The 26,477-nt window shown below is 39.2% G+C and overlaps 1 protein-coding gene across 1 annotated transcript; it reads right to left on the bottom strand.

Moving 5' to 3' along the window:
* Nucleotides 1-403: 403 nt before the first annotated feature.
* Nucleotides 404-24,783, bottom strand: samsn1a (SAM domain, SH3 domain and nuclear localisation signals 1a). The gene is made up of 15 exons (XM_061682062.1): nt 24,699-24,783; nt 20,252-20,407; nt 19,301-19,347; nt 17,299-17,339; nt 16,688-16,771; nt 16,310-16,404; nt 14,758-14,881; nt 13,480-13,910; nt 7,496-7,576; nt 6,599-6,727; nt 6,394-6,493; nt 5,007-5,158; nt 4,664-4,912; nt 4,191-4,338; nt 404-1,377 (listed from the first exon to the last, which is right to left on the bottom strand). Exons 1-15 carry the CDS (start codon nt 24,720-24,722, stop codon nt 1,223-1,225), a joined length of 2,016 nt encoding a protein of 671 aa, XP_061538046.1. The 5' UTR covers nt 24,723-24,783; the 3' UTR covers nt 404-1,222.
* Nucleotides 24,784-26,477: the final 1,694 nt, after the last annotated feature.

Genomic DNA, 26,477 nt, shown 5'->3' with positions numbered 1-26,477 from the left:
ACAAGTACTATAATAAAGTAAGAAAATATTCAAAATTATTTTGAAAACATTGATTTATTCGAAATGTATCATTACTAAAAGTACTTCATAAAAAAGTTTTTTTTCAAATGAAGAATGTGTACTTTCTTATTAAATTATTATTAAATATATTCATTTTATTTTTGGATTAATATCAATCCAAAGTGTTTGCATTATTACAATTAAAAAAATTATTGATTCAAAATCATTTTAAATGGTTGTTTAAAAGTGTTTGTAATTATTTTACTATTTTTGTTTAAAAAGCACATTTACATTACTATTAAAATAAATTTTAATAAATACATTTTCATTATTATTTTCACTAACATTAATTCAGTGTTTCCAGTATTGTAATAACAAGAATAATTAGACTCAATAAGATAGTTGGCAGTGTTTATCAATTGTTATTTACAGTGAAATTCACATTAATACACTATTGTCTCTCCTTGCCATTCACACAAACACATTTAACTTGGTGCACAGTAAAGTATGTATATACAGTAAGGCAAATACATTATCCATCCATCCATTTTCTGAGCCGGTTATCCTCACAAGGGTCGCAGGCGTGCTGGAGCCTATCCCAGCTGTCATCTGGCAGGAGGCGGGGTATACCCTGAACTGGTTGCCAGCCAATCGCAGGGCACATACAAACAAACAACCATTCGAACTCACATTCACACCTACAGGGCAATTTAGAGTCTTCAATTAACCTACCATGCATGTTTTTGGGATATGGGAGGATACCGGAGTGCCCGGAGAAAACCCACGCAGGCACGGGGAAAACATGCAAACTCCACACAGGCGGGGCCGAGGATTGAACCCCAGTCCTCAGAACTGTGAGGCAGACGCTCTAACCAGTCTAACCACCGTGCCGCCTATCCAAATCCTCACTCATCCCCACTCATCACTTTATGCATAGAAAATAAAGGTAACAATACATTCTGAAAGGATATAATTAATGAGTTTCTAATGATAGATTAATGAATAGAGAAGTAAAAATACAGAATGATTTTGAATTAAATAAATACAATAAAGTGGTGATTTTGAACACAATGACACACAACATGGTGATTATTGTTGAAAATGTGACAAGATGATGTTAAGTATATCACCAAACCAAGTCGAGAGGGAGTCTGCACATCATAACATTTGCAAATATCCACATGCACTTTTAAATGTATGCGTCCTTCAAATGAGTACAATGTTAAGAAGCCACGGTGTCTGTGAGCTGCTCTGCATCCTCCTTGCTGTCTGAGCACTCGGACGGGATGAAGCAACCCGAGTCCCTAGGACAGTCACTGTCTTCCTCATGTGGACCACCTGGTAATTTGCTCTCTTCCTCATCTTTGACATCATCACCTGGTGGCACAAAAGTCAGAATTTGACTGGAAATTACCCGGAAAGGTGGTTGAATAATGCAACAAACACAAACTTATTCTTTTGGATATCTGTCCTCTGTAATTTGTATCCATCCATTTTCTCTAGTGCTTGTCTTCATTAGGGTTACAATTTCTGCCAATAATATTGATTATTCAACATCGTTGGATTTCCCCTTGAGGGATTGTAATGCATAGAATACATTAAAAAAAAAAAAAAACATTTACAAAATCACACAACATTTCAAGTGATAATACACGAAGTGGGATATTCAATGTCATTTAGGCCTCCTAAAAGTACATTTAAAAAAATAAACCAGTACTGTGCTGAATATGCATTTACTGTAAAAGTGTCATCAAGTTTATCACTTTTGGTTTCAGAAAATGGCAACAGCGAGAAGAACAATAAAGTGCAAGAACTCAACTGCAGCACTTAGATACACTGTACAAAAACAACCCTAATAATGTCAAGCAAATACTCATAATAATGCGGTAACTAAACAGTTACAGGAAACAAGGTGACAAAAATGGTTTGAAAAACCAATGAAGTTGAATATTTAGGTCTTAAAACTAGATTAAAGTGTCCAAATCTTTAATAAAGAAACAAACTATATATAAATTACTTTAATCTAAACAGTTTCCTTTTTTATGATACTCTGTTTTTCCTAAATGCTACTGCAAAAAAAAAGATACAAATAAAATAAAAAGTAAGACATAGCATAGCATTTTTATAGAATAACTGAAAACCTCCTATCAATTGGTTTTCAAGGTGCAATAAACTAAGCTAAGCCCCCCCTTGACGATTGGCTTTGAAGATGCAAAAACTTGGATCAGTCCCCTAGTTTTCTTATAAAGGTTCAGTGCACTTGTTTATCAAATTTGTTTTGATAAATACATAGGGATTTTAAAATATATTAAATATACAAATGCAATATATAATATGTACATATTAATTAAATATAAATATGATATCTATTAAAATATATTTGGATTTTGTTGGTAAAAATGACTCGAAAGGACTCGAAACCCAAAGTATAGGACTTGCGACTTGACTCGGGACTTGCATGTCTTGACTTGGGACTTGAATCGGGACTTGAGACTTACTTGTGACTTGCAAAGCAATGACTTGGTCCCACCTCTATTCATACCTATATGGCAACTTTAGAATCTTCAATGAACGTAACCTACATGTTTATGGAATGTGAGAGGAAGCTGGAGTACTCAGAGAAAAACCCCACAAGCACAGGGAGAACATGTCAACTCCACACAGCAAGGCTGAAGCCCAGATTTGAACCCTAAACGTCAGAATTGTGAGGAAGATGTGCGAACCACTCTCTCACTATTTTGTCACCCTCTGTGATTTTTCATTACAAAAAAAAATAATATTTACTAATTTCCTAATCATTTTCTATCCAGGTTGCCAAGTTACTAGCCAAATGGAGTCCCAGCTGCTTAAATGACTGACATGCGACGACAACAAGCTGCCATCTGTTTTGTCACAGGGAAAAAACAAAACAAATCAAATGACCTTTACTTTGCCTCAGGCACATCTGCCAGGGTTCAGTGTGGTAATACAACAAGCAAGGCTGAATTTAACCCGCCAGTTCTGTTCCACCTACACACTCATAATGGGTATTTTTGCTTTCTGCTTCGAGACGGCAGAAAGAAACACTGTCCTGCCGCTTCAGCACGTTCTATGTGACTATCAGGAAGCCACCAGCAAGATAACACTCTATAGTTCCTGTAAGGCCTAAAACATCACAGCTTTCTTCTGCCGTTTTACATTTGAAGGTGTCAAAAATATTGCCAACTCACTGAGGGGGAGTTTTAGAGACTGGATGTTTATTCGAGTGGTTAAAATCTTGGGTAATACACTTTAGGTTTTAGAAGCAGTGGGGAACCATTTTCCTATCAGTAATCTGACGGCCATACTGCATTTATAAAGAAATATGACGCCAAACATATTTATAGTTACACTGTGTTGTGAGCAGCGGCACAGTGGAAAATTGGTTAACACATCTGCTACACAGTTCTGAGGACCCGGGTTCAAATAAAGTCTCGCCTGTGTGGCGTTTGCATGCTCTCCCCGTGACTGCGTGGGTTTTCTCCGGGTACTCCGGTTTCCTCCCACATCCCCAAAACAAGCATGGTAGGTTAATTGAAAACTCTAAATTGCCTGTACGTGTGACAGTGAGTGCGAATGGTTATTTGTTCATATGTGCCCTGCAACTGGCTGGCGACCAGCTCAGGGTGTACCCCGCCTCTCGCCCGGAGATAGCTGGGATGGGCTCCAGCACGCCCGCGACCCTAGTGAGGATAAGCCGCACGGAAAATGGATGAATTAATGTGTTGTGAGCATTCATCAGTTAATGTTTCGGGGGGTGGGGGGGGGGGCTTGCTATCACAGTTCCCCTGAAGTTTTATCTACACTGTACATGGCCCAGCTTGGGACATCTGAGAATAGCAGGGGTCACCCCAAAATGTGATTATACTGGTAATTACCTATATTAATAGTTAAAACTATACCACAATACTTCCAGTGTTTATTGTGAGATAATGCAAAGATTTTAGCCTCTTCCATGTCACTTTAGGGGCTCCGTAGTAGACCGTATTTTCCCATGTAAACAAAAATTCTGATTTGTCAAAACAAAACAAAAATGGCGAATTGGCAGGGTTTTCAACAAATAACACGGGATAGGTTTCAAAAAAATATTGTGAATGCCACAAGAGTTTTTGCTTCCTAGAAGAAAACTGAAGGGTTTGTGCAAACACTGACTCGGTGTGTGTGTTGCTGACCTTCTGAGTAGTGCAACTGGGAGGCAGCCAGCAGCTTGCGTCTGTGCTCGGGGTCTTTGACGTTGAGCTCGAGGAGATGTTTTTCCTGAAGGTGGGTAAGGTCCTCCACCGTCTGGTAGCCATTGAGCAGCAGGGCAGAGGCGTACTCCTGGGAGAGATCACACTTTACAAATTATGTTCTCTGAATTGAATGAAGGTGATTTTGCAGTAGGGGTAACCTACTACATCTAGAAGGTGGGCTTGTGCTGAAGAAAAGCTTGTTAATTTCAATATTTATTTACTTATGGCATCTAGATGCATGTATTTAAAGAAACTGATTAATATGATGACATGGCTCTTTTAGGAGAAATATCCTTAGTGTCTGTCTGACGTCCTGTTTCTGCCGCCACTCCCTGTCCTTTCACAGCTGTGAATTCTGCCTAGCAACGGGTGACCAAACATGCTGTACCTTCTACAAATATCAGCATCCTCACCTCCAGATTCAAGCGCTCCAATAGCTCCAGCAACGTTTTGGGTCGAGGTCTTTTGCACAATTTCTGTTGTCGTATCTTGGGAGCATCGTCATCGTCATCATCATCTTCATCTTCTCCTCCTTCTTCTTTTTCCTCCTTCTCCACCAAAACGTCCACGTAGATGAACTTGAAGTTTCCCACCCTGTTGTTGAGCATGCCTGTCCAGATGCCCATTGGAGGCTTAGCGATGATGCTGATAATGTCACCACCCTGGAACATAAATAGAAAATTGATATTTGGATCGCACTTAATGTTTTTTCAATTTCCACAAGACCACTATATCATATTAAGACACGTGTCAGACCTTAAGTTTGAGGGAGTCCGTGTCGTAAGGGCTGGGGACGAAGTCTGTGTGGACACGAGCTCTGCCACAGAACTGACCCTGATAGGAACCGTCCTCCTCCAACCTCAGACTGTCCCTCTGACCAGAACCATTGGACTCACTGGTTACACCGCCTGAAGACACGTCAAGCACAAACCAAGTAGCATTACATATTTTGCATCTCACTGTACTGTATCTTTAGGAAAAGAGTTAAGAAGAAAAAAAAATAGGAAATACATTGTCATGTCTACATTGCAGGATCTGGTTATTGTAGAGTAGACACAGATGAAACATTTAATATATTAATATTTCAATATTAATGATCACAGTTACAGAGTTACATAAAGGTGTTAGCTGTAAACACTCAAAACTGAAAAATGCTGTTGATTGGTTCAGTGCTTAGTTATATCGGAGTAAACATGCATCCATCCATCCATTTTCTTTACTGCTTATCCTCATTAGGGTCACGGGGATGCTGGAGCCCATCCTAGCTGACTCTGGGCGAGAGGCGGGGTACACCCTGAACTGGTCGCCAGCCAATCGCAGGGCACACAGAAACAAACAACCATTCGCACTCACATTCACACCTATGGGCAATTTAGAGTCTTCAATTAACCTACCATGCATGTTTTGGGGATGTCGGAGGAAACCGGAGTGCCCGGAGAAAACCCACGCAGGCACGGGGACAATATCCAAACTCCACACAGTCGAGGCCGGAATTGAACCCGCGTCCCCAGAACTGTGAGGCAGATGTTCTAACCAGTCAGTCGCCAGGAGTAAACATTTATAATTAAAAATAAAAGTTGGATATTTTGTGAATGGTGTTTCCCAACTATATCAGCGCGTGTGTGAACGAGAGCCATTAAATTCGTACACTTTGTATGGCGTACATGTAGTCCAAGTCCATCGACTTGCATTAGTTCACGGGGCATATCTGCCACATTCAATATGGGAGACGCGCTTACGTTTCCACGAAACGTAGCAATACGCATGCCAGGCCAGTAGATGGCGGTATGATATCTTCATAGAAACATTATGCACATGCGCAACAAGCTGTTCGTGGATTCTTCACAGGTCAACCGAACGTATTTTGTTTAAATTAATAATACCCTTCATCGGCATACCAAGACTTTGGTGAGTCATACACCTTCACTGACAACAATAGCAGTGCAGTAACTGTACATTTCGCTGGAGAGGCGTCAAAAACTCGTACTACTGCACTGTGTTCCGCCATTTCTGATTGGCTGTGTTGGACTTCGCGCATGCTCAGACTGGCAAAAAAATATAAACATTTTTTTTTTTTTTACATATACATATACAAAACCTTTCCTATACGGATAGAACCATGTGATGAGATTTTTATGCGTACTTGAGGAACTTTGGCCGCTGTAAAGACTTTCCAAGGAGTTGCTGGCCCTCGTCGAGTTCTTTTCAGTTGCAGGTGTAATCTCTGTCTCTGTGTCATCACCCTGTCACGAGTCAACGATGATAATGTTCATTGCAGCACATTAACTTTCAATTTTTAGCCAGTAAGTTAACTTAGATGTCAATATTGTGCTATTACGAAAGCTCACCTTCTCCTCAGAAAAGGATTTGGCGTGTTTTTTGCCCATTTTTCTGCGCATGGTCAGTGAAATGGCCTTCATTTTCTTCCCAATCCCAGCTGACTTGTTTGGTTCCAAGATCTCACATTCTTCAGATAACTGTGGAAACAAGTTTTGTGGAAATTAGTGGCAATTTCGCACACAGTCTCTGCATTCCGAATGTGGGGAAAAAAGAGAGAACAAACTAATGTAAAATGAAAGTAAGAATACACCTGACACCGTTGAAAGTGCTTCTGATTAACCCGAAATAAAACATTTCTGACTTTTCTTTTCATCTATTTCTATTTAAAAAAATAATAATAATTTGTAATTTAACACCTTTTCTGACCCTTCTCATGTCTATTATTTTTTTTAAAAAAAGTGACTGAATCCCGTTAACAGACAACACGAGCAAAATAATTTCCACATTGTTTTGCGTATGACAAAAAGGAGTTAGTTTTACTGTTTTACATATGGACCAGTTAAGCCATGCCCTTTGACTGTTAAATTATTCATACATGTTTTGACAAAAGGCATATTTTTGCATGAGGAAGCAGTTATTTTCTTATGGGTAAATAACAAAAAAAAAAATTGTTATCTCAATTATTTATGTTGAAGTTGATGCAAGTTATGTCTCAAAAAAGAACTTTACTTTAAAAAAATCTGTTGCAAAACCTTGTCTCAGGAGAAATAAAGCAAATCCCATAAGGGTGGGGGGGACGGACGGGACAAAAACGAACTTTGTTTTGAATAATGTACTGTAATTATCATTTGATATTTTTATGAGCAAAAGGGAAAGCATAATTAAAATCCGATTTCTGAGAAAAATGTTTTTTTTGTGTGTGTGATTTTATTGTAAGGCCAGCCTGAAAAGTAAAATGTACAAACCATATTTGCTCCATTCTCTTCTGCTTTGGCTGCAGATGGATTATGTCTGAGACCTTCAAATCTCCCAAAACTTGTGGTGTGCTGTGGATGACATTTATTATTTTTTAAGTGTCATTGTCAAAACAAACCACATGCTCTTACAGTCTGAAGACCATGAAGACAGTTGTTGGGCTGCACAATAATCATGCTGAGGTGTTTCTAATATTTTGACTCTTACATAAAGCGAATAATACATAATTATTAGAATCAGCTCCCAGTTTGATGTAGATCAGGTCAACACCACTTGTAGCCTTTTGAAAATGTTTTCAATGCAGCTCATGTATTGGCTGTCATTATATTGTGCATGGTGTACGTAATGTTGTGGCCAGTGAGTATATATTAAGTAACACATTGTCGTGACGAGTATTTATGAATTATCTAATACAGTAAACAGAGTTAAAATTACGCACTCATGCTTGCTTCCCTTTCTTTCCGAATTTTAATACTTTTTTTTAGCCCAAATTTTCCATAAAACTAATAGTCATTCTAATCTCTCCCAAACCCTCCGTCATCTGCACAACAGAGCAGCGAATAATTATGTAAACCAAGTAATCCCTGGGAAAATCCTGGGTTAAATATGAGCCGCACGCTCCTCGATTGTCCTCTGTGGATTGATTTAATGCCGCGATGGGCTAAACAACATCGTTCGCCATCCAAAAATACAAACAGGCCAGTTGGAGGGTTTAATTCTAAAGCCCTCGTTTTCATTTTAATCTAATTTATTGATTTTTTTTTTTTTTTAAATGTGGGAATACAAGAACAATGTGTTTTATAGCTAAATAACAAATGACTCATATCTTCCTTGAAAATTTTCAAACGTTATAGGTAGAATTTGAATATTCCATTGAAAGTGTCTCCTCCTACCTTTAGTTTGCTGCTCTTTGTTTTGTCGGACACATTGGAAGCTGCCCTCTGCAACATTTTCAAGTCTTAATCTTCACTCTTGTCTTCTTTATTTTTGGGGAGGGTCTCCTGACTCTAGAGTACGGTCTGGCGCGGAGGCTGCGCGGCTGTGTGTCTGACTTCCTTGCAACACACAGGATGTGAAGCAACTGACTTTGTGTCTGTTGTTGCAGAATCGCTTTTGAAAGGGGAAAATTGAGGCTTTGTGGCCCCGCTCGACTAAAACATCAACATCATATACAGGAACAGTTCCATTTGGTTTAGAGGCGAGCTGATACTTGAGGTGAAGTGACGTCACAGATAGTTAAAGTTGTTGTTTTGTTGAATTGTATTTTTACTTTTGGTCAGATACCATTACCACTTCTTCTCCGTTTAAAAGACGATGGAAACATTCCCTCTCTTCGAGGAGGCAAGCGAGCTATCCCAGTCTATTCTTTGTATCTTATGGGTGAGCGGTGGGGTACACCCAGGACTGGTCGTCACTCAATCGAGTAGACAAACTTCCATTCACCGAGAAAACGTTACAAGTTGTCGCTCCATCATTTTTATTTTCACATTTTAAGGAGAGTTTATTTTGAATGAGTCCTGCTAGTCTGTTTCAAACATCTTGACACTAAACCATCCATCCATCCATTCATTCTCTGAACCACTTATCCCCACTATGGTCATATGTGCACTGGTGCCTGGACTACACCCTGGACCGGTGGCCAGCCAATCGCAGGACATTAAACCAGAAAATGCCAAACTAACATAGTGACAAACACAATTACAGTATTTCAGCATTTACTGTATTTTCTCTTGTTAGAGGATTTTATTTTTTAGATTTTGTTAGTTAGAACTGCCGCCACAGAATAAAAAAAACTCCAATTTTGGGCTGCAACTACAGATTATTTTGATAAATGATTAATCTGTCAATTGCTTTATCGATTAATCAAATGAATCAGATTAACAAAACTTTGTTTTATTTACTTTCTTTTATTCAAAGACAGGAGATTATTTTAATTTGACCGTGCATAAAATGCACAAACATACAGTAAATCGATTATGATTCAGTCACTGGTTTTGTCCGTTTTCAAAAGTAAATGCAGACTCTTCCAAATGTCTTTTTTTGTTTTTGATTAAACACATAGATAATCACTCTGCGTTCATGAAGAACTCCAAAAATCTGAGATTTACTTTTGAGAGACTGAAATTCACAGAATTTGGAACAATTTTAAGTTAAACAATGTCTCTAAGCGATTAATTATCAAAATAGTAGTTAATGAATTGTTGCTCTTCTAATCCAATTTTATTAATGTCATCCTTAACGTGGATGGACAAACAAACCCAAAATATGGTGCACCGCCGTTTTTTAAAACTTTTCGTAAGGGGGAGGGGGGGGCTGTTTTTGCTCTTTTTAATCCCCCCCCCCCCCCCCTCCAGCTATCAAAAAAGTTACGATCCCATTACCTAAGGTCATCCTCTGTGAACCAGGAAGTGGCCTGTTAACATCGGATGTGGCTGATATGTCACTTAGTCACTCACGTTCGTCTCAAGAAGAATGGTTCACCCCATCATTTTACGCCATCGTTGACAAACCAGGAAGTGGTGTGCATCAGGGCAAACGCATATTGCTCCAACCTTAGTGGAGTTCTGTGCTCGTTTTCAATGAAATTTAAGTTGTTGTTTTTTTTGAACTGCAAGGTCATTTTTGCACATTTTCTTTTTCCCCCCCTCCACATAAAACTAGGAAAAGTAAATTGGGAAAAGTTCAGTATTCCACAAACTGTCCATTTAATAATAGCCATGTGGAACCAAGTTAAGGTTACATGATGCCAGAAGATTTTGAGTTTCTTTTCTATTCATTTCTTAATGTTGGGCTTTGTGTTTGAGGAAGTGCTGATCCTCGAAGTGGTAACTTTGTTGTGTTGAAATCCTTTCCCGTCTGTCACTTGTTCGATCTTCTCCTTTTGTGGATCGTAATGACACACTTCAGGGCTTTTACAGTGGGGGGGAAAAAAAACACTATCTGATGTCCCCAGTAGATTACATTGCATTCAGGAAGACTACTAGCGCTCACTTGTTAAAAATAAAGGATTCTAAAGACAAAACAGTTGCCTAATCCCTGTGTTTGCAATCAGCCACAAACCCCTGTCAATCCAGATTGCAGTTTCTCATGTTTTTACGCTGACCCACAGGGGAGTCTTTTAAATGTAATTGTTTTGACTGTTTTTCAATATCATTTTCTTTGAACTTTGTCTCAGAGCATGACTTGTCATGAGTATTTCCAAAACATAATAACCGAGGATGTACTTCATTAGGAGTGTCATAAGGGAGGAGGGACTGTTTACTCGCAATAGGTACTGCTGCTTTGGTTAGAGTGCAAAATCTCAGTACTTACCTCTTTAATGTCTATGAACTGAGGTAATTACAGTACACTTACTACCTGACTACCTCACTTCCATCCTGATGGTGAAAGAGGAAGCACCTATTTTTTCAAGTGGGTGACGCAGCCGGTGACTAATTGGAGCATGGCCTATATTCCACTATACTATCAGCGTATTGTTCAGACTTGCATGCTACTTTCCATGTATGTAGTTCATCTAAGTGGAAGAGTGCCTCATTTGTTTTCCCAGTGGAAAAAAAAATATTTTCCTTTTCTAGTATGTGCTTTTGACAAATGTTTCTCACCATTAAGAGATGAACACCCTCCCCTTTTAAAGGTACATCTACACAAAGTTTCATGTACGGTCGCCCAAGCAAACTGTGCTTACCTGCAAAGTCAATTTTCAGACAACAAATGAGTCTTGTGTAAATGATCCTTAGGAGACACTTTGTCTTAAGTGTGACACTATACCTCCTATTGGGATCTTGTCGTCTATCTATGGCAGGCATGCCCAAAGTCCGGCCCGCGGGCCAAAGCCGGCCCGTGGCCAAATTTTCTCCGGCCCGAAGCATCATGTCATAAAATCAATGATATGTAGCCCGCTAGCAAAGTTTACCACAGTAAACAATACACACATACAAAAAAAAAAAGGCATTTTATATTTCACCAGAGGGTGGCAGTAGACCTGTGGCTGCACTTTTACCCCTGTGGTATGTTTTTAGCCCATTTCTAAAATGGCAACTGAAACTAAAAAGAGGAAAGTTGACAACGAGGGCCGCCGTGCCCAGGCGGAGTGGATTTTTTCACTGACATACGAAACAACTGTGTCTGCCTAATTTGCCAAGAGACTATGGCTGTTTTCAAATAATTTAATATTAAGAGGCACTACCAGACGAAACATGCTAACTACGACAAGCTAACGGCGAACCAATGCGCCAAAAAACTGAAGCCACTGGAAGTTGTTTTGAAAGCACAGCAGCGCATTTTCACAAGAGCGCGTGACTCAAATGAAAATTCTACAAAGGCGAGCTACGAGTCTCAGTGAATTCATTTTTTGTGATCATCAAACCACAGTTTTGTCAAATTTCTGTCATCTGATTTGACAAATCAGTAGTATAGTTTGACTATAGTATATAGTCAACTCAGAATAGTATATTTGTCAAAATGCACTGGGATGTGATTTGTTAAAACAAAATCAATAAATATGTGTTTCTAAAACATTTCAGTCAACTTTCATAAAATAGTTCGTTTGTATTTAATTTATTATTATTTTAACCTTGCACTATCCTGGTAATGCAATCGAAAACAGATTCTCATTTGCAATATCGACCTAGCTGCAGACAGCAAAGTGATACAGTTACATATTTACATGTTAATTTACAATGGTAATGGTTCGACAAATGTCAGGCCCCCATACCTTTTCTCCTGACCAAATCTGGCCCTCTTTGCAAAAAGTTTGGACACCCCTGATCTATGGGATCATCCTACTCATTGTAAACAGTCCCCTCATGAGTCATGTTTAGCTTCAGAAAATGTGCCAGAGAGGACAAACAGTGGACCTGCCCACTGGGTATTATCATCAGGCATCTTATGTTGGGAAAGATGTCAAACAAACACATAAAACTCTGACCTCTGAGATCAGTCAATCAGTGCTATGACAATGTCCAAGTTGATCGATTTGAATCTTGCAATAGACCATAAACAATGGACTCAAGGGGCAACAGAGCAGATGTTGCTGTTTTTCTTTCTATTATGAATGTTTAAGCCTAAACCTATTCACACCTTGGCCCAATTTTGAGTTTGTGATTTTATGTGGTATTTTTTATGTGTGGTAATGGGTATTTTCTGGCAAGAAAGGGCAAAAGAAACTGGCAAACATTCTTGTGTTAAATATATAATATATATATATATTTTTTTATTTTTGTTCATTTGTTTTCAAATTTCAAAAATAATTATTCATATGCCAGAGATTTTGGAGAAAACCCATTCTTTTTCACCATTTTAAAACCTGCTAACGTCCAGCATCATTCAGCGCATTAAAATATTGAATATGCATGTGTCGATAAAAGGGGCAAAGATTATAGGAGATCCTTCCATCTATTTTCTGTACCGCTTATGCTCACTTGGGTTGCGGGCGTGCTGGAGGTACGTGCCGGGGTACACTGTGGTGTCCTCAGAACTGTGAAGCAAATGTGCTAACCAGTCGTCCACTGTGCCACCGATGATAGCATACAAAAATGTTCTATTAATATCTATGAATTCGACATCTTACCATCTCGCTTCTTCCTTGTGTCATTTCTCGAAAAATAATACCCATTCACTTAATTAAAATGCTCTTTCACTTTGGCTGCGGTATGCATAATCATTTTGGCCTTAACTGTATTTTATATTTAATACAGAGCATACTTTCATTTGTTAAATTGATTGTGGTTTTATTAATGGACTATCTCATAATTCTTTTCTGCAATAATTTCCTTCTGTTTGTCTGACTTCCAGTTGTCATTCAAACAGCCTAGCGGGTGTTGCTTTTTTCTTCTTTTTTTTCTGAGTTTGTGGAGCAGTCATGATCAAACCCAATGACCTCCGCCTAGCAACAAGTGGCAGTTAATGTGGTGTGACTAAGAAAAAGCTCAAATGTCAATTAGGTGTGTTGCTTCGTACTGCGCTGGAGACTTACGTTGGGTTCTGACAGATCCAAGTCAGTGGCGGACCGCGTCACATTTGAGGGAATCAGGGGTTTACAGTTTGCACTCAGGCCGCCGTCCTCGTCTTCGTGCTGTTGCATCTTCTTCCCGTGAAGCAGGCTGAAGTCGCTGGAGGACGGGCGGTACTCCGTGAGCGGCCTGCGGCATGTGTGCTCGACGGTGCCCCAGGTGGGACTGTTGTCAGCCGGGTTGCTCCACCGCTGGTTATGGCTGTGATTGTGGTAGTGAGTAAGAGTCGCACCACCAGACAGGCTGATCATATCGGTGCAGCGGCCTGGAGTTGTGTTTTCCTGCGTGGGAAGGGTGGAGGACTTGCCCAAGTAGATCCTCCTTTCGTACCTGTAGGGCACATTCAGGTAGTGTGGCCCCATGGGGGGACTTGAGGGTCCTGCCGGGGGGTGCACTGAAGACAATAGAAGATGTAAATAACATGAGTTCCCATAGATAGAAAACTGAAGGTGACAACATGACTTGAGTTCTTAGGCATCGTTGCGTCCACGGGCAGGCACGGGCACAGTCGTTTTTCAATTTGGCATTTTGCAGACATAGCCAGTGTGATCAATGTATAATAGATCACATTGTCCACATTTCTTCAGTATAGAATCAAACGCAACCTGATTTCCGTTAATCTGGAGCCGCTGAGCATGAGCCAAACGGAATTACAAATTAGATTTTGATGGGGATCCAGATAATAGTAGGACATTTACCAGTGCGGAGATTTCCAGTAGAATAGTTAAGTATTCAATACTTTTTTGTTTTTTGTGAATGTATTAGTTTGGGAGAATTTTAGAGGCCTTTTAAGTGCTCATTCCATGCTTCTTCCCCCCCACAAAGATGGTAGCTACTTTTCATGTTTATAATAATACTGCTAATAATACTGTAACAGCCAGGATAAACTAATGTTAGGATGCGTATCATTTCCGAGGAATGCATTGTCCAATATTACAATGAGAGCCACAGTTACAACGTTTCTTAATCAACGAGTAATAATGGTTCATGGATTCCAAAATACATATGGTATTGGCTCGGGATGCTTGGAGTCCTCGGCTGCCCACGTAGTACAAATATGATCTTGTTGTGGCTGGTTTTGACAGTGAAAATAATAAGTCGAGCCACGTCGAGCCTTATGGCTACGATTCAGTGGAAAAGAAACACTTACTGACTAAATTGGGCATATGCGGGATTGGGTCTTTAGGACCATGAAGAATTTGGCGCTCTACTGAGTGCCATTTTAGTTGAAAAACCTTTACCAATAGTATTGTGACTTTTCTTCGCCCCCTCTTTTCCATTCTTTCCAGTTGTTTTCTTTCCAGGTTTTTGGTTCCTTTTTGCTGCTGGTTTAGACTCTGTTGCCGCTCCTTTGGTGTTGATGTTCTGAAAAGAAGCACAGATAGACATTAAAAAATCATAATAATAATTTCAATTTAAAATGTGGCTGCTGCTTATCCACGGCTTTGTTTGCTTCTCACTATTATGAGCTTTAGTAGGAATAGACGCTAGGTGACCTGCCACGGGGGCTCTAAGCCCTTTCTCTTGCTCTGCCATGTGGCTCAGAGATTACACCGAGCCACGGCGCTCTTTGGACCATCTGCACTGTATTAAAACCCAATCAGCATTTAACATTGAATTAATTTTGCTCACCAGAGACAGACACAAAATAGTGGTAATGAATGTGAACTTTGAATGCATCTTGTTTAAAAGGTTGTTTGCTTTGGAACATTTAATATACTGTACAATAAGTTCAAAATATTTACCGGTATATGTTACAGTATTCTTGCCTTTTGCAGCCCCTATGCATATTTTAGACACTTTTAAAAACTTTCACAAAACGATATAAGCAAATTGAATGTTTACAGTATCTTACCTCTCTATCTGGTATAATAACACTAGTGAGATTCCTCCCTCAGTCATTTCCCTATGTTGAGTGAAAATTCTTCTTGATTTTATGGAGGCTGTTGTCCAAAAGTTTAGAAATCCATAGAAAAAGCAAAAATCATCATGTCCTGTACCAAGTGTGATGCGAAAGTGAAACAGTTTATAGAGTGGTTTTAGCGGAGAAAGGTCTCAAACTTGTGGAATACAAGTTGCACACCTGTGTTTTATGAGGTCATACTCAAGTAAAACTGTTTATATTTTACAGTGAACACAAATTTGATGTCAATGGGACTGAATTCAACCTGTTTTTGAAGTTATGAGTCTGGGCAATGCATAAAAAGGGCATCTTACCTCTGACCTACTTTATATCAGAGATTCATTGGTCAGTTTGACTGAATCGCATCTAATTTGACCAATCAGAGGCCACAGTGTTTAAGGTTGGTATTGAGCCATGCAACCAACTCCCAGACATTTGCGTTTTATTGACGTAACAAGATTTATTATCATCCATTAAACCCATTTCCATATAACAATTGACATTTCTTAGTAAACCTTCACAGGTTGGCTCTGATGTCTTTGGTCCTTTTGTCTTCTGTTTTAATTTGTTTTATTTTTTATTTTTATTTTATTTTTTTACAGGAAACTAAGGTTGTTGCTGATGGAATATATTGATTTTGAGCTGTCATGAGAGCTTCTGCATTGGTTTGGTGAGGATGGTGATGTGTTTTCATCATCTTTAAGTTCGTTGTTCGGTGTTTAATGTGTTTTAATGATTGTTTACCTAAGGTTTCCCCTACTAAAACATACAGTATAGTGCTTTTATGTGTTTATTAGAACAGCTAGCAAAATATGGATGCACAATGCAAAATTTGAGCCAAATTCATTTTAACAGGTTTTAAGCAAACTTAAGAACACATAGTGATTTACCTGACATGGGGAATTTTTCTCCCTTTTTTGGGTACCAGAATGATGAGCTGATTTCCCTCCTTTGCTGTCTCCTCTGTGCTTCGTCCTCTTCATCACTACAAAAAAAGAGAGAGTTTTGAAGAAAAAAGTAGCATCAATCACCTATTTGCCACATGAAAATGGCGTCCATCGAGCCATTTTCACTTATTATCCTGAGCACTTCAGAATTTGTTTTCTATTTGTATATGCAGTAATAGATCATTATTCCACATTGCAGAGTTCTACACAGTTTTGATTAAATGTCTCCTAAAGGGAAGGACGGGGGAGAGTAGCCCCCTGCGGAGAGCCCAAATGAACATTGACCTATAGTTCAGCTTAACTGATTTATTCCCTATTTACCTTCATTGTGGTTGTTGGCAATGTGGACTAAATCTTCTGGGCTCTTGGAAGCCTTCCAAAGCGCCACATTATGAACAGCGTTATCTGTTTAGCAGGGGGAACAAGTCACAAATGTGGAGGATGTTAGTTGAAAAGTCAGGGTGAACCGAGCACGGTCAAAAGTGGAAAGTCTGCAGAGTAGGTCATTTCTGGGTTTAATCTGAATACAGCGGAACCTCTACAACAAAGTACTCCTGCTGCACTGTTTTTATGTTTGAAGTGGTTAACTTATTTTTGCGCTCGTGTAACTAGTACACACCTTTGCGATTTGCCATTGGATGTGTCTTACTGTTTTAACATCTTTAATATGAAGAGTGGTTATCTTGTTTATACACTTGGAAGACTGTTAAAAATGTGACTAAAATTTTGCCTGTACAGCTTCGACAGGTTTTATGATGGTGGCAGTTTAGCCATTGGAATTGATTATTTCTTTTTTTCCATGATTTCTTGTTAGAAAAATTGTCCAACCTGAGAGGTTCCACAGTATTTATGTTTTTAAAATGTATTTCAGATTAAAACAACAGTAACAACACCATTTTACCTCAGTAAAAAAGTGAACTGATTGAACTCACCCAGCGTTTCATTGTCTGATGCGGATTTGGATACCTGTGTTCTGAAAGTATGGTTAACAGACAAATCAATTACCAAGATTATTATTATTTATTTTATTTTTTTACAAACTGGTATTCATTTAAAATTATTGTGTGTAAATTCAACTGCATATTTATTAGATGGTCTTAAAAAAAATCCAGAAAGGAGTGGTTCTTAGAAATAAAGGCACCGGTATATTGGAGAGTCTAGGGACTAAATAGGTGGGCTTTCAATCCGCTTAGTTCAATGACCCCAAAGCCATAATCCCCTTGATCTATATTCTGTATTACCCTGACCATGAAAAACTAAGTCTTTACAACTTGCAATTTATAACTTTCAATGAAGCTGTCAGCGTGCCTCCTATAGGCCTCTTGCAGACCAGATGAGGGAAGGATGTGGTGTGACAGGGTTGCTTCTTAAGAAGCTGTCTGCTGTGCTGCGGGATTTACAGTATTAGCGTCCCGAGAACATAAACATAGAGCCTTTCCAGCCTTGTGGGAAACCCTTATGGCTTGCATGTTGGCACACACATTCCACAATGAAGAGCACGTAGGCACGGGCCTGCACGCTAGGCTGGATTATTATGTACCGTATTTTCACGACCATAAGGCGCACTTAAAAGTCTTACATTTTCTCCAAAATGGACGGGGGGCGCCTTACATTGCGGCGCGCCTTATGTGTGCACCAAGTTCCAAAATCTGTAAATGTTTTTTTTTTTTTTTTTGTTGAGCGCTCCGCTTGACTGACTGGGAGAATTTCCTGCCGACAGGCTGCTTATATAGAGGAAAGGCGGACGTGACTGAGTACAGCATGTGGACGTTAAAGGAGGAAGGGTGCGCGCGACAGAGGACGCTAAAGGCACGACCCCCAGTAGGTATATAGCGCCGGGGTGTGCATTGTGCAAAACAGTTTGGGTTTGGCTAAGAACCCCCGAAAACGGCACCTACGAAGAGACACACTTACGAAGCACAGTTTAAACTGCAAGCTATCAATTACACGGAGGGACATGAGAATCGAGCAGCCGCAAGAGAATTCAAGATCAACGAATGCATGGTTCGCAAGTGGAGGAAGCAGGAAAACGAGCTTCGTCAAGTCAAGAAGACGAAGCCGAGTTTCCGCGGAAACAAGGCGAGGTGGCCCGAGTTGGAAGACCAACTCGAGCAATGGATTATTGAGCAAAGAACAGCCGGGAGAAGCGTCTCTACAGTCACCATTCGAATGAGTGCAATAACTTGGAGCTTGCCATCATTCTCCAACCGCTGGACATCGGTGTAAACAGGGCGTTCAAAGTGAAGTTGCGAGCGGCGTGGGAGCGATGGATGACAGATGGCGAACACAGCTTTACTAAGACTAGGAGGCAGCGCCGGGCGAGTTACGCCACAATTTGTGAATGGATTGTGGATGCTCGGGCTAACGTCTGCTTGCACTGTTGTTTGAGCTTTCGTAAAAGCCGGCATCATTTCTGAGGAGCCGCACGGCAACGAGACTGACTCCGACAATGACGAGAGGGAACCTGGCGTGTTTGATGGAGAACTTGCCCAGCTGTTCATTTCGGAAACAGAAGATGAGGACTTTGATGGATTTGTGGATGAGGATTGGTCAAAAAATAACATGAGTACATTGTTAAATACTTCAATAAAGTACAACCAAACTCACTTTTGCTCCCGCTGCCTTTTTAAAAACATACGCTAGCATACATGCTAGCGTATGTTTTAGCGTGCATGCTACCGTATGTTTTAAGATAGCATATGTTTTACCATGCCTGCACCCAATAATACGGTGCGCCTTATGTATGTGTTAAATACAGAAATAGACCCCGTAACTGAGACTGCGCCTTTTAATGCGGTGCACCTTGTGGTCTTGAAAATACGGTATTTCTAATGCAATTCAGCCTGTGTCATAAAACACAAATATGACATTTATATTTGCCTTTGACAGCAAAATTGAATATGTTTTGGTTCCATATATGTATAGGAAGCTTACCTTATTTTCTTTTTATGAGCGTTGGTGCCTGGCCTCATTGTCATTTCCTGATGTAAAATATGAAATTGTTAATGTTACTTTATGTCACAAATTGCAAGGATATACTCAAGCAGTCATGGAAATACTAAATAAAATAAAATATCAAATAAAGATTACAGATTATATTACAAAGATCATTTTGTTTTGACAAGACAGAAAACAATAGGATAGTTAGTAGTACAGTGTGCAGGATTATACAAAAATGAGAAAACTAATTTTTCATTAAAAAAAAATTGTCTGATGATGCGCTTGCTATCGGTTTGGCCCAGAATGAGATGGCTCGAGTGAACGTCGCCATTGTAAAATCTGAAAATGGCCTGGTTAAACATAACATTTTCAACTCATATGGGCATTTTTCTACCAAAAAGTCAAAGATTTGTCATAAATTTCCAAATGATTTACAGTGCATTGATTGATTGATTTACATTTATTTCTGGACAAGTAAATTTGACTGTCCAACCTAACCCCGGAATCATGATGATACCGCCTGTCTGTTTGTCATCCTCCATGAACCAGGAAGTACACTGCATTTGACATTGAATTGATAATGCATATGATCATTTGTAAAACTAAGTCTAATTGTGGTCTAAGGTTTTTGCACAGTGCTGTAAATTTCATGAATCAAATTCAGTAATCATGTGGATCTATGGACTCCTAACACATGGATGTTTCCAAATATGGTTCCTTCCCCAATAAAGGGTATGAGGGTATAAGTCATCTGGGCTGTTTTCACTGTGATGGTTTCATAATCAGCTTTGTTTTATATGATTCAATCTGATGAGCAGCTGCTTCCTCATCAATTGCTCTGAGAGGTGCTTTGCTCCCTTCCCTTTTTTGGCAAATCGTGCGGGAACCCTTGCGAGCTCATATGCAGAACTTTCCAAATTCCACGAGCACTTGAGCACCTCTCACCATAGAAATAGACCTTCCGGAACCCCTCCACCTCGCATCGTCGTCCAGCAGGAGCGCCGGGCTGCACGAGCGGCTGCATGAGCGGCTCGGAATGGGTTGAGGGGGGCTGTCGCCGGAGGTCTGCGCAGCCTCATACAGGCTGTCCATTGAACCCTCCTGGTGGCATGTACATATAGACACACAAACCTATGTCAGTAGTCATTTTGTAACAGACTCACATAGTCAATATAGAAAGTGAACACATCCACAGAACTGATTTTTAATTAGGTTTGGGCCTGAACATTTTCTTCTGATGAAACCATTCTTTTGTTGATTTGGACGTATGCATTTGGACATTGATGTGTTGAAAGGTCAAATTCCTCTTTAGCTTTCTATCATACATTGGAGAGTTTATGGAGGTGGTTGAAGAATTGACCTCAGGACCAGTTCGTTTCCTTCAGCTGTACAAGCATCAATGACAAATTGATATATTAAAAATTTGCTTTGTATACGTTTGTTCATACCACCCCAATGAAAAGCCAAAGGGTCCAATTATGTCCTTTTTTTTAAATCGTAAAAGGGAATTGGGGGGCGGGGGCGAGGGGGGGGGGGGGGGATTGTGCTCATCCTTCTGGTAGACAGTGTGGAGCCATTTTAGCGGATTTCTTTCCACCGCACTCTAGTTCATGAATGGAATTAATCTCGTCTGTGTGCTAAATCTGACGGGGTGGCTGGAACATCAAGCATCTTTTTAAGGTTATACTAGTGAGGGTGTGTGGAGGGGGGGTGTATAGTAGGAGGGCAGAGTCATACTAAATGAGCAAATAATCATTTTAGTGGACAGATTATTACATAATACAGTGGAACCTCCAAGTCTATCCATCCATCCATTTTCTGTACTGCTTATCCTTAGTGGTTAGGGTTGGAGTTCAAAACTTATTATTTGTGATGTCTCAACTCAGTGAGTATCCAAATTGTTAACTCCACAAGTTGTTTTACTTGTTCTTTGGCTGAGTGTGTTTTTTTTATTTGTGGTTACCAGTGATGGCAAAGACAAAGAGTATGAAGATAAACATAGAACTGTAAATGCAACTTAATGTGAAATAAGAAATGATGTGCCAGCTCAGTACACAAAGAACCATACAATTGCAGTGACCTATGACATCAATTTGTACCTTGACCATGCTCGTAACTCAGAACACATGTATCTCAAATATCGTTCCCCAATGAAATGTGTGGAAATTTTATTAATCCATAGCAGTGCCACATTGTGCTCCTTTAGTGTTTGTGCCCTGGCCACCAGGAGGCAGTATAATACAGACAGAGGCACAAACGAAGAAGAGTTTGACAACTACTGTCAGTGACTCAGTGAGCAAAGCAAAGCAAATGTATTTATAAAGCACATTTCATACACAAGATAACTCAGTGTGCTTTACATGATTAAAAGCATTTAAGAACAAAGAAAGAACTGCTTATAAACTTTTAAAACAAAGAGAAAAATAAAAGTACAATTAAAAGAATTTACAGTGCAAGAAATATCATTTAAAAGTGGAAATGGTCTAAAAAGCACGAGAAAACAGAATAGTTTTTAACCTGTACTTAAAAACATTCACACTTGGGGCTGACATGACTTCAACTTATTTCATTTGTGTGCCGCATAATAGCTAAATGTTGTTTCACCATGTTTGCTTTGGACTCTGTGCTCCACTATTTGATCTGTAGATCTCAGAGCCCTACTGGGTTTATATACCATTAGCATTACTTTCATGTATTCAGGACATAAACCATTTAGTGATGTATAGATCAGTAGCAGAACTTTAAAATCTATTGTAAAGCTGACTTGGAGTTAGTGTAAAGACTTTAGAATTGGATTAATATGCTCTGACCTCTTTGTTCTGGTCAGAACCCGAGCTGCAGCATTCTGAATGAGCTGCTGTAGTAATGTTAGTGCTGGACTTCTATCCACTTAAATCGATCAAGCCCATTTTACCGCAATACGCATATTTTTTACGCAGTTTAATGTACAGTAAATCCTTCCCATAGCAATGGCTTAAATAAGATAAATAAATATTCCAGTCTCGATCTGTACTTTGCCATGTTCACAGCCAGCTAACCTAAGTAGTACTGTTTGCATTTTGTAAAGGAGAGCGTGTGGACATTGTAAGGGGGTTTCCTCTATCGCCCCCATTCAATGATGCACGGTGCACTATGTACATTGCATGAGAGTCGGCGTGCTTGTCTATTTCATCTCCAGGTACATATTGATTTATAATTATTGTTAAGTATTGTTGTAAAAAAAAAATTACGTATCCTGTATAAACTGTATTTGCATGGCTTGGCGGAGGAGCGTCGGAAACGTATTGATTGCGGGCTTGTTGAGACGCGAGCGTGTCAACATAGCAAAAATGGATGCGTGCTATCTGACCAATTCCTTCTCCGGTTTCCAATTCTCTATCACTGTGGTTACATATCATTTAAATACAAATATGAATACTACCAAGCAGACTCTTGTGCAGATGCACTTACAATGCACTTGTGAACATTATCAATTATAGCATTACTTATGGAACTTCCCCCTTTACTTTAATTTTTTTTTATGCTAAATTCAGAACAACTTCGAGGTCAACCAGCAGCACAGATCGGCATGCGTTCGACTAAGTAGTGCATGTTGACTGATTCCTTAGGAACACGACACAAAGAATCAAATCATATTGAGGATTGGATATGGCTGTAGCGATATTAATGCTCATGCTGCCCCAAAGCTCTGATGTCAGGATGGATTGCAATTCCTCCAAAGAGATTTGAGAGTAGATTAATAATGTGTTTGGCTCGTTCACATTCCTTCTAAGAACATAACCAGTTTTCACCTCGCTGAACTTAGTACAAGGTCTACTTAGAAGTGACAATATGTTACATGGTCACTCTGTGTATGCTCTGTAATAACTCATCATTATAAAACTGGAATAGGTTATCCATCCCCATTTCCAATGTCTTGATCAATATCCATGTCCTGTCTATTTAGGCCCGGTTTCTAATAATAATAGCGCACGTGATAACACAGAAGACAATCTAGCCGGAGGTTAGAGAGTAATCCTCATTACTGCTGCACAACCCCAACATCTAGAGGACTCTGCATCTTTTTGCACAATTGTCAAAAAAAAAAATAATAATAATGTACCGACATTACCAGATAACTGGCAACCCTTTACTGCTCAGTGACTGTTTTTTTTTTTTTTTTGTCAATGTCTTTTTGTCTCCAAAGTGTTCTCTGTCAATTGACTGTCTGTTGTCGTACTAGAGCGGCTCCAACTACCGGAGACAAATTCCTTGTGTGTTTTTTGGACATACTTGGCAAAGAAAGATGATTATGATTCTGATTCTGATTCTGATTCTGATCTGTGCACAGATGAGACCAGCCACATGTAGCACTTCAGGCCACAACTTTAGGTACACCTGCACAATGTAATGGATATTTATCCTGTCTCTGTGGTGCAATTGGTTAGTATCACAAAGTCTGCCTTTACAAAGATAGAACGCTGTAAGATGAATATTCATTTAACAATATGTTGTAGTTTGCATTGTCGTGTGTAATATTTTGCCCCTCTCTAGTCGCTAAATAAACCACAATCCTTTCTGCAAAATGTGTCCAGGGTGGAGCTGTCTATAAATTCATTTGTAGAATCACATTTTTTGGAATAATAATAAACAATATAACCAGTGTATTAACAATAATAGAGTTCAAAATCAAATAAAAAGGACTTTTATGGAGAAACGATAAGAACATAAACATGGACGCACTCAACATTGTGGAGTTATTGCATGTCAGAATCAACTGGGACGTTAACTGTCATTAAAGACCACATAACGTAGGATGATCCTTAATATAAGTATCCATAATTTTAATTCATTTAAGAAACTGTTTACCTGCATTTGTAGGTAAACAGTTTGGACAAAAGTTTTGAACTGAGATAATTAAATTTCTTTGACAGTGTCAATCCTTTTTTTTTATTATTATAATATTTGTAAGGATTTGTAATTATCGATATTATTATTTATATATTATTAATATTATATACATATATTTTATTATCATTATTATTTGATACTTAATATACTCAATCCCACTCTATTATGCAGTTGTACATAATGTGTCTTGCAGCACTGGAATGAGTGCACTCATTTGCCATTCTTAGGATATAAAGTAGTCTACACAAATATAAATAATAATACTATAATATACACACAAATAGTATAGCTGTTGCCACTTTTTAACAGCAGTAAAAAAAAAAAAATCTAATAAAAAGTAGCTCCCCATACAGCTGGAGTCCTTTTCTTATTACCCCTAACAATCACGTCCCATGCACACTTTAAATGCAACACTTCCTCTGCAAAAATAAAGCTAGCAGATAACGCGTGCACACACACATACACGCACGCACACGCACGCACACAGAAGTGTATTTCTTACCAATGAGAAGCAGAACAGGTTCATCCTGATTGCAGTCAAGCAGTGGAGCGAGTGTGACAGGCGCTACAACGCAGCTCGGTTTGAGTCCAGCTCGGGTGGCCGGCTGCTGTCTTGTCAGATTAATACCACAGTGAAATCCCTCCTCTAATCCAATTGAATAGATGGACCACCATTACTCTAGCTAGCAGATGAGGCACAATTTGACAACATGCCCGCTCTCCACTCATGCAACAATGTGCAGACTGAGTCCTTGTTTTCTATCCTATAGGCAGTGGTAGGTAGAGTAGCCGAATATTGTACTTAAGTAAGAGTACTGTTACTTGACAATAACGTGACTCCAGTAAAAGTAAAAAGTAGTCCTCGAAAAAAACAAATGTGAATGTACAAATTCTGGCAAATTCTGATGTTGCTGAGTGTGTGCGTGTGTGTGTGTGTGTGTGCGTGCGTGCGTTTTGCAGACATTTGCTAAAATCGTTTAAATTCATTTTTTCCCCATCTCCTGGCTGCATCTCTGGAGCTCAGCCACAGTGATCTTTGGGATCTTCTCTACCTCTCTCACCAAGGCTCTTCTCCCCCGATTGCTCAGTTTGGCCGGATGGCCAGCTCTCGGAAGGGTTCTGGTCGTTCCAAACGTCTTCCATTTCAGGATTATGGAGGCCACTGTGCTCTTAGGAACCTCAAGTGCAACAGAATATTTTTTGTAACCTTGGCCAGATCTGTGCCTTGCCACAATTCTGTCTCCGAGCCGTTCAGGCAGTTCCTTTGACCTCATGATTCTCATTTGCTCTGACATGCACTGTGAGCTGTAAGGTCTAATATCGACAGGGGTGTGGCTTTCCTAATCAAGTCCAATCAGTATAATCAAACACAGCTGGACTTCAGTGAAGGTGTCGAACCATCTCAAGGATGATCGGAAGAAATGGACAGCACCCAAGTTAAATATATGAGTGTCACAGCAAAGGGTCTTAATACTTACTTAATTTATGTCAATATGGGGTGCTGTGTGTACATTAACGAGGACAAAAATTAACTTAAATGATTTTAGCAAATGGCTGCAATATAACAAAGCGTGAACATTTTAAGGGTGTCTAAATATTTTCCGTACCCACTGTATATACTTGAGTAAAAGTAAAAAGTATGCAGTATTAAAACTACTTTGACAAGTACAATCTTTCCAAAATGCTACTTGCGTAAATGTAACAGAATAAATGTAGGGCGTTGCTGCCCAACTCTGGCTCCAGCCGATGAAAATGCTCTTTCTCATGCTTTTCACTATAAGGCATTTGATTAGGATAAAAAAAAAATGTTTTTAATTCTAAACGCCTAATACTACCAAGGGCCTTAATACATAGCCAAAATACATACTTGATGTCTCATACTCATTCTGCAAAAAATACAAGAATGAAGTTGACCATTTACTGTAAGTGTAATGTTTGAAGTGTTTGTAGTATGTATTTTAAAAAGAACACTTCTTAGTAAAAGAAATGATCTCAATGACATTATTGTTGTGTGAGATTATATGGTATGCATTGTAAAGAAATAAATGACCTCTTTATTGGTATGAAGATACAAATGTTTAGAATAATTGAATTTGATAAAATATTAAAATACAGTATTAATCATTGATATTGTAATAATAACAACACTGTTCTTATTTAGTATATCACTATTTTCTTATGCTGATTGAGAGTTACCTGTTCATATTTTATTTATTCTTTTTTAATTTGAGCTCAAGATAAACTCAGAATGTACCGTATTTTGACGACCATAAGGCGCACT

This window comes from Phycodurus eques, chromosome 7 (assembly GCF_024500275.1).
Source record: "Phycodurus eques isolate BA_2022a chromosome 7, UOR_Pequ_1.1, whole genome shotgun sequence".
NCBI classification, from domain to species: domain Eukaryota; kingdom Metazoa; phylum Chordata; class Actinopteri; order Syngnathiformes; family Syngnathidae; genus Phycodurus; species Phycodurus eques.
This window is presented reverse-complemented; position numbering and strand designations above follow the sequence as displayed.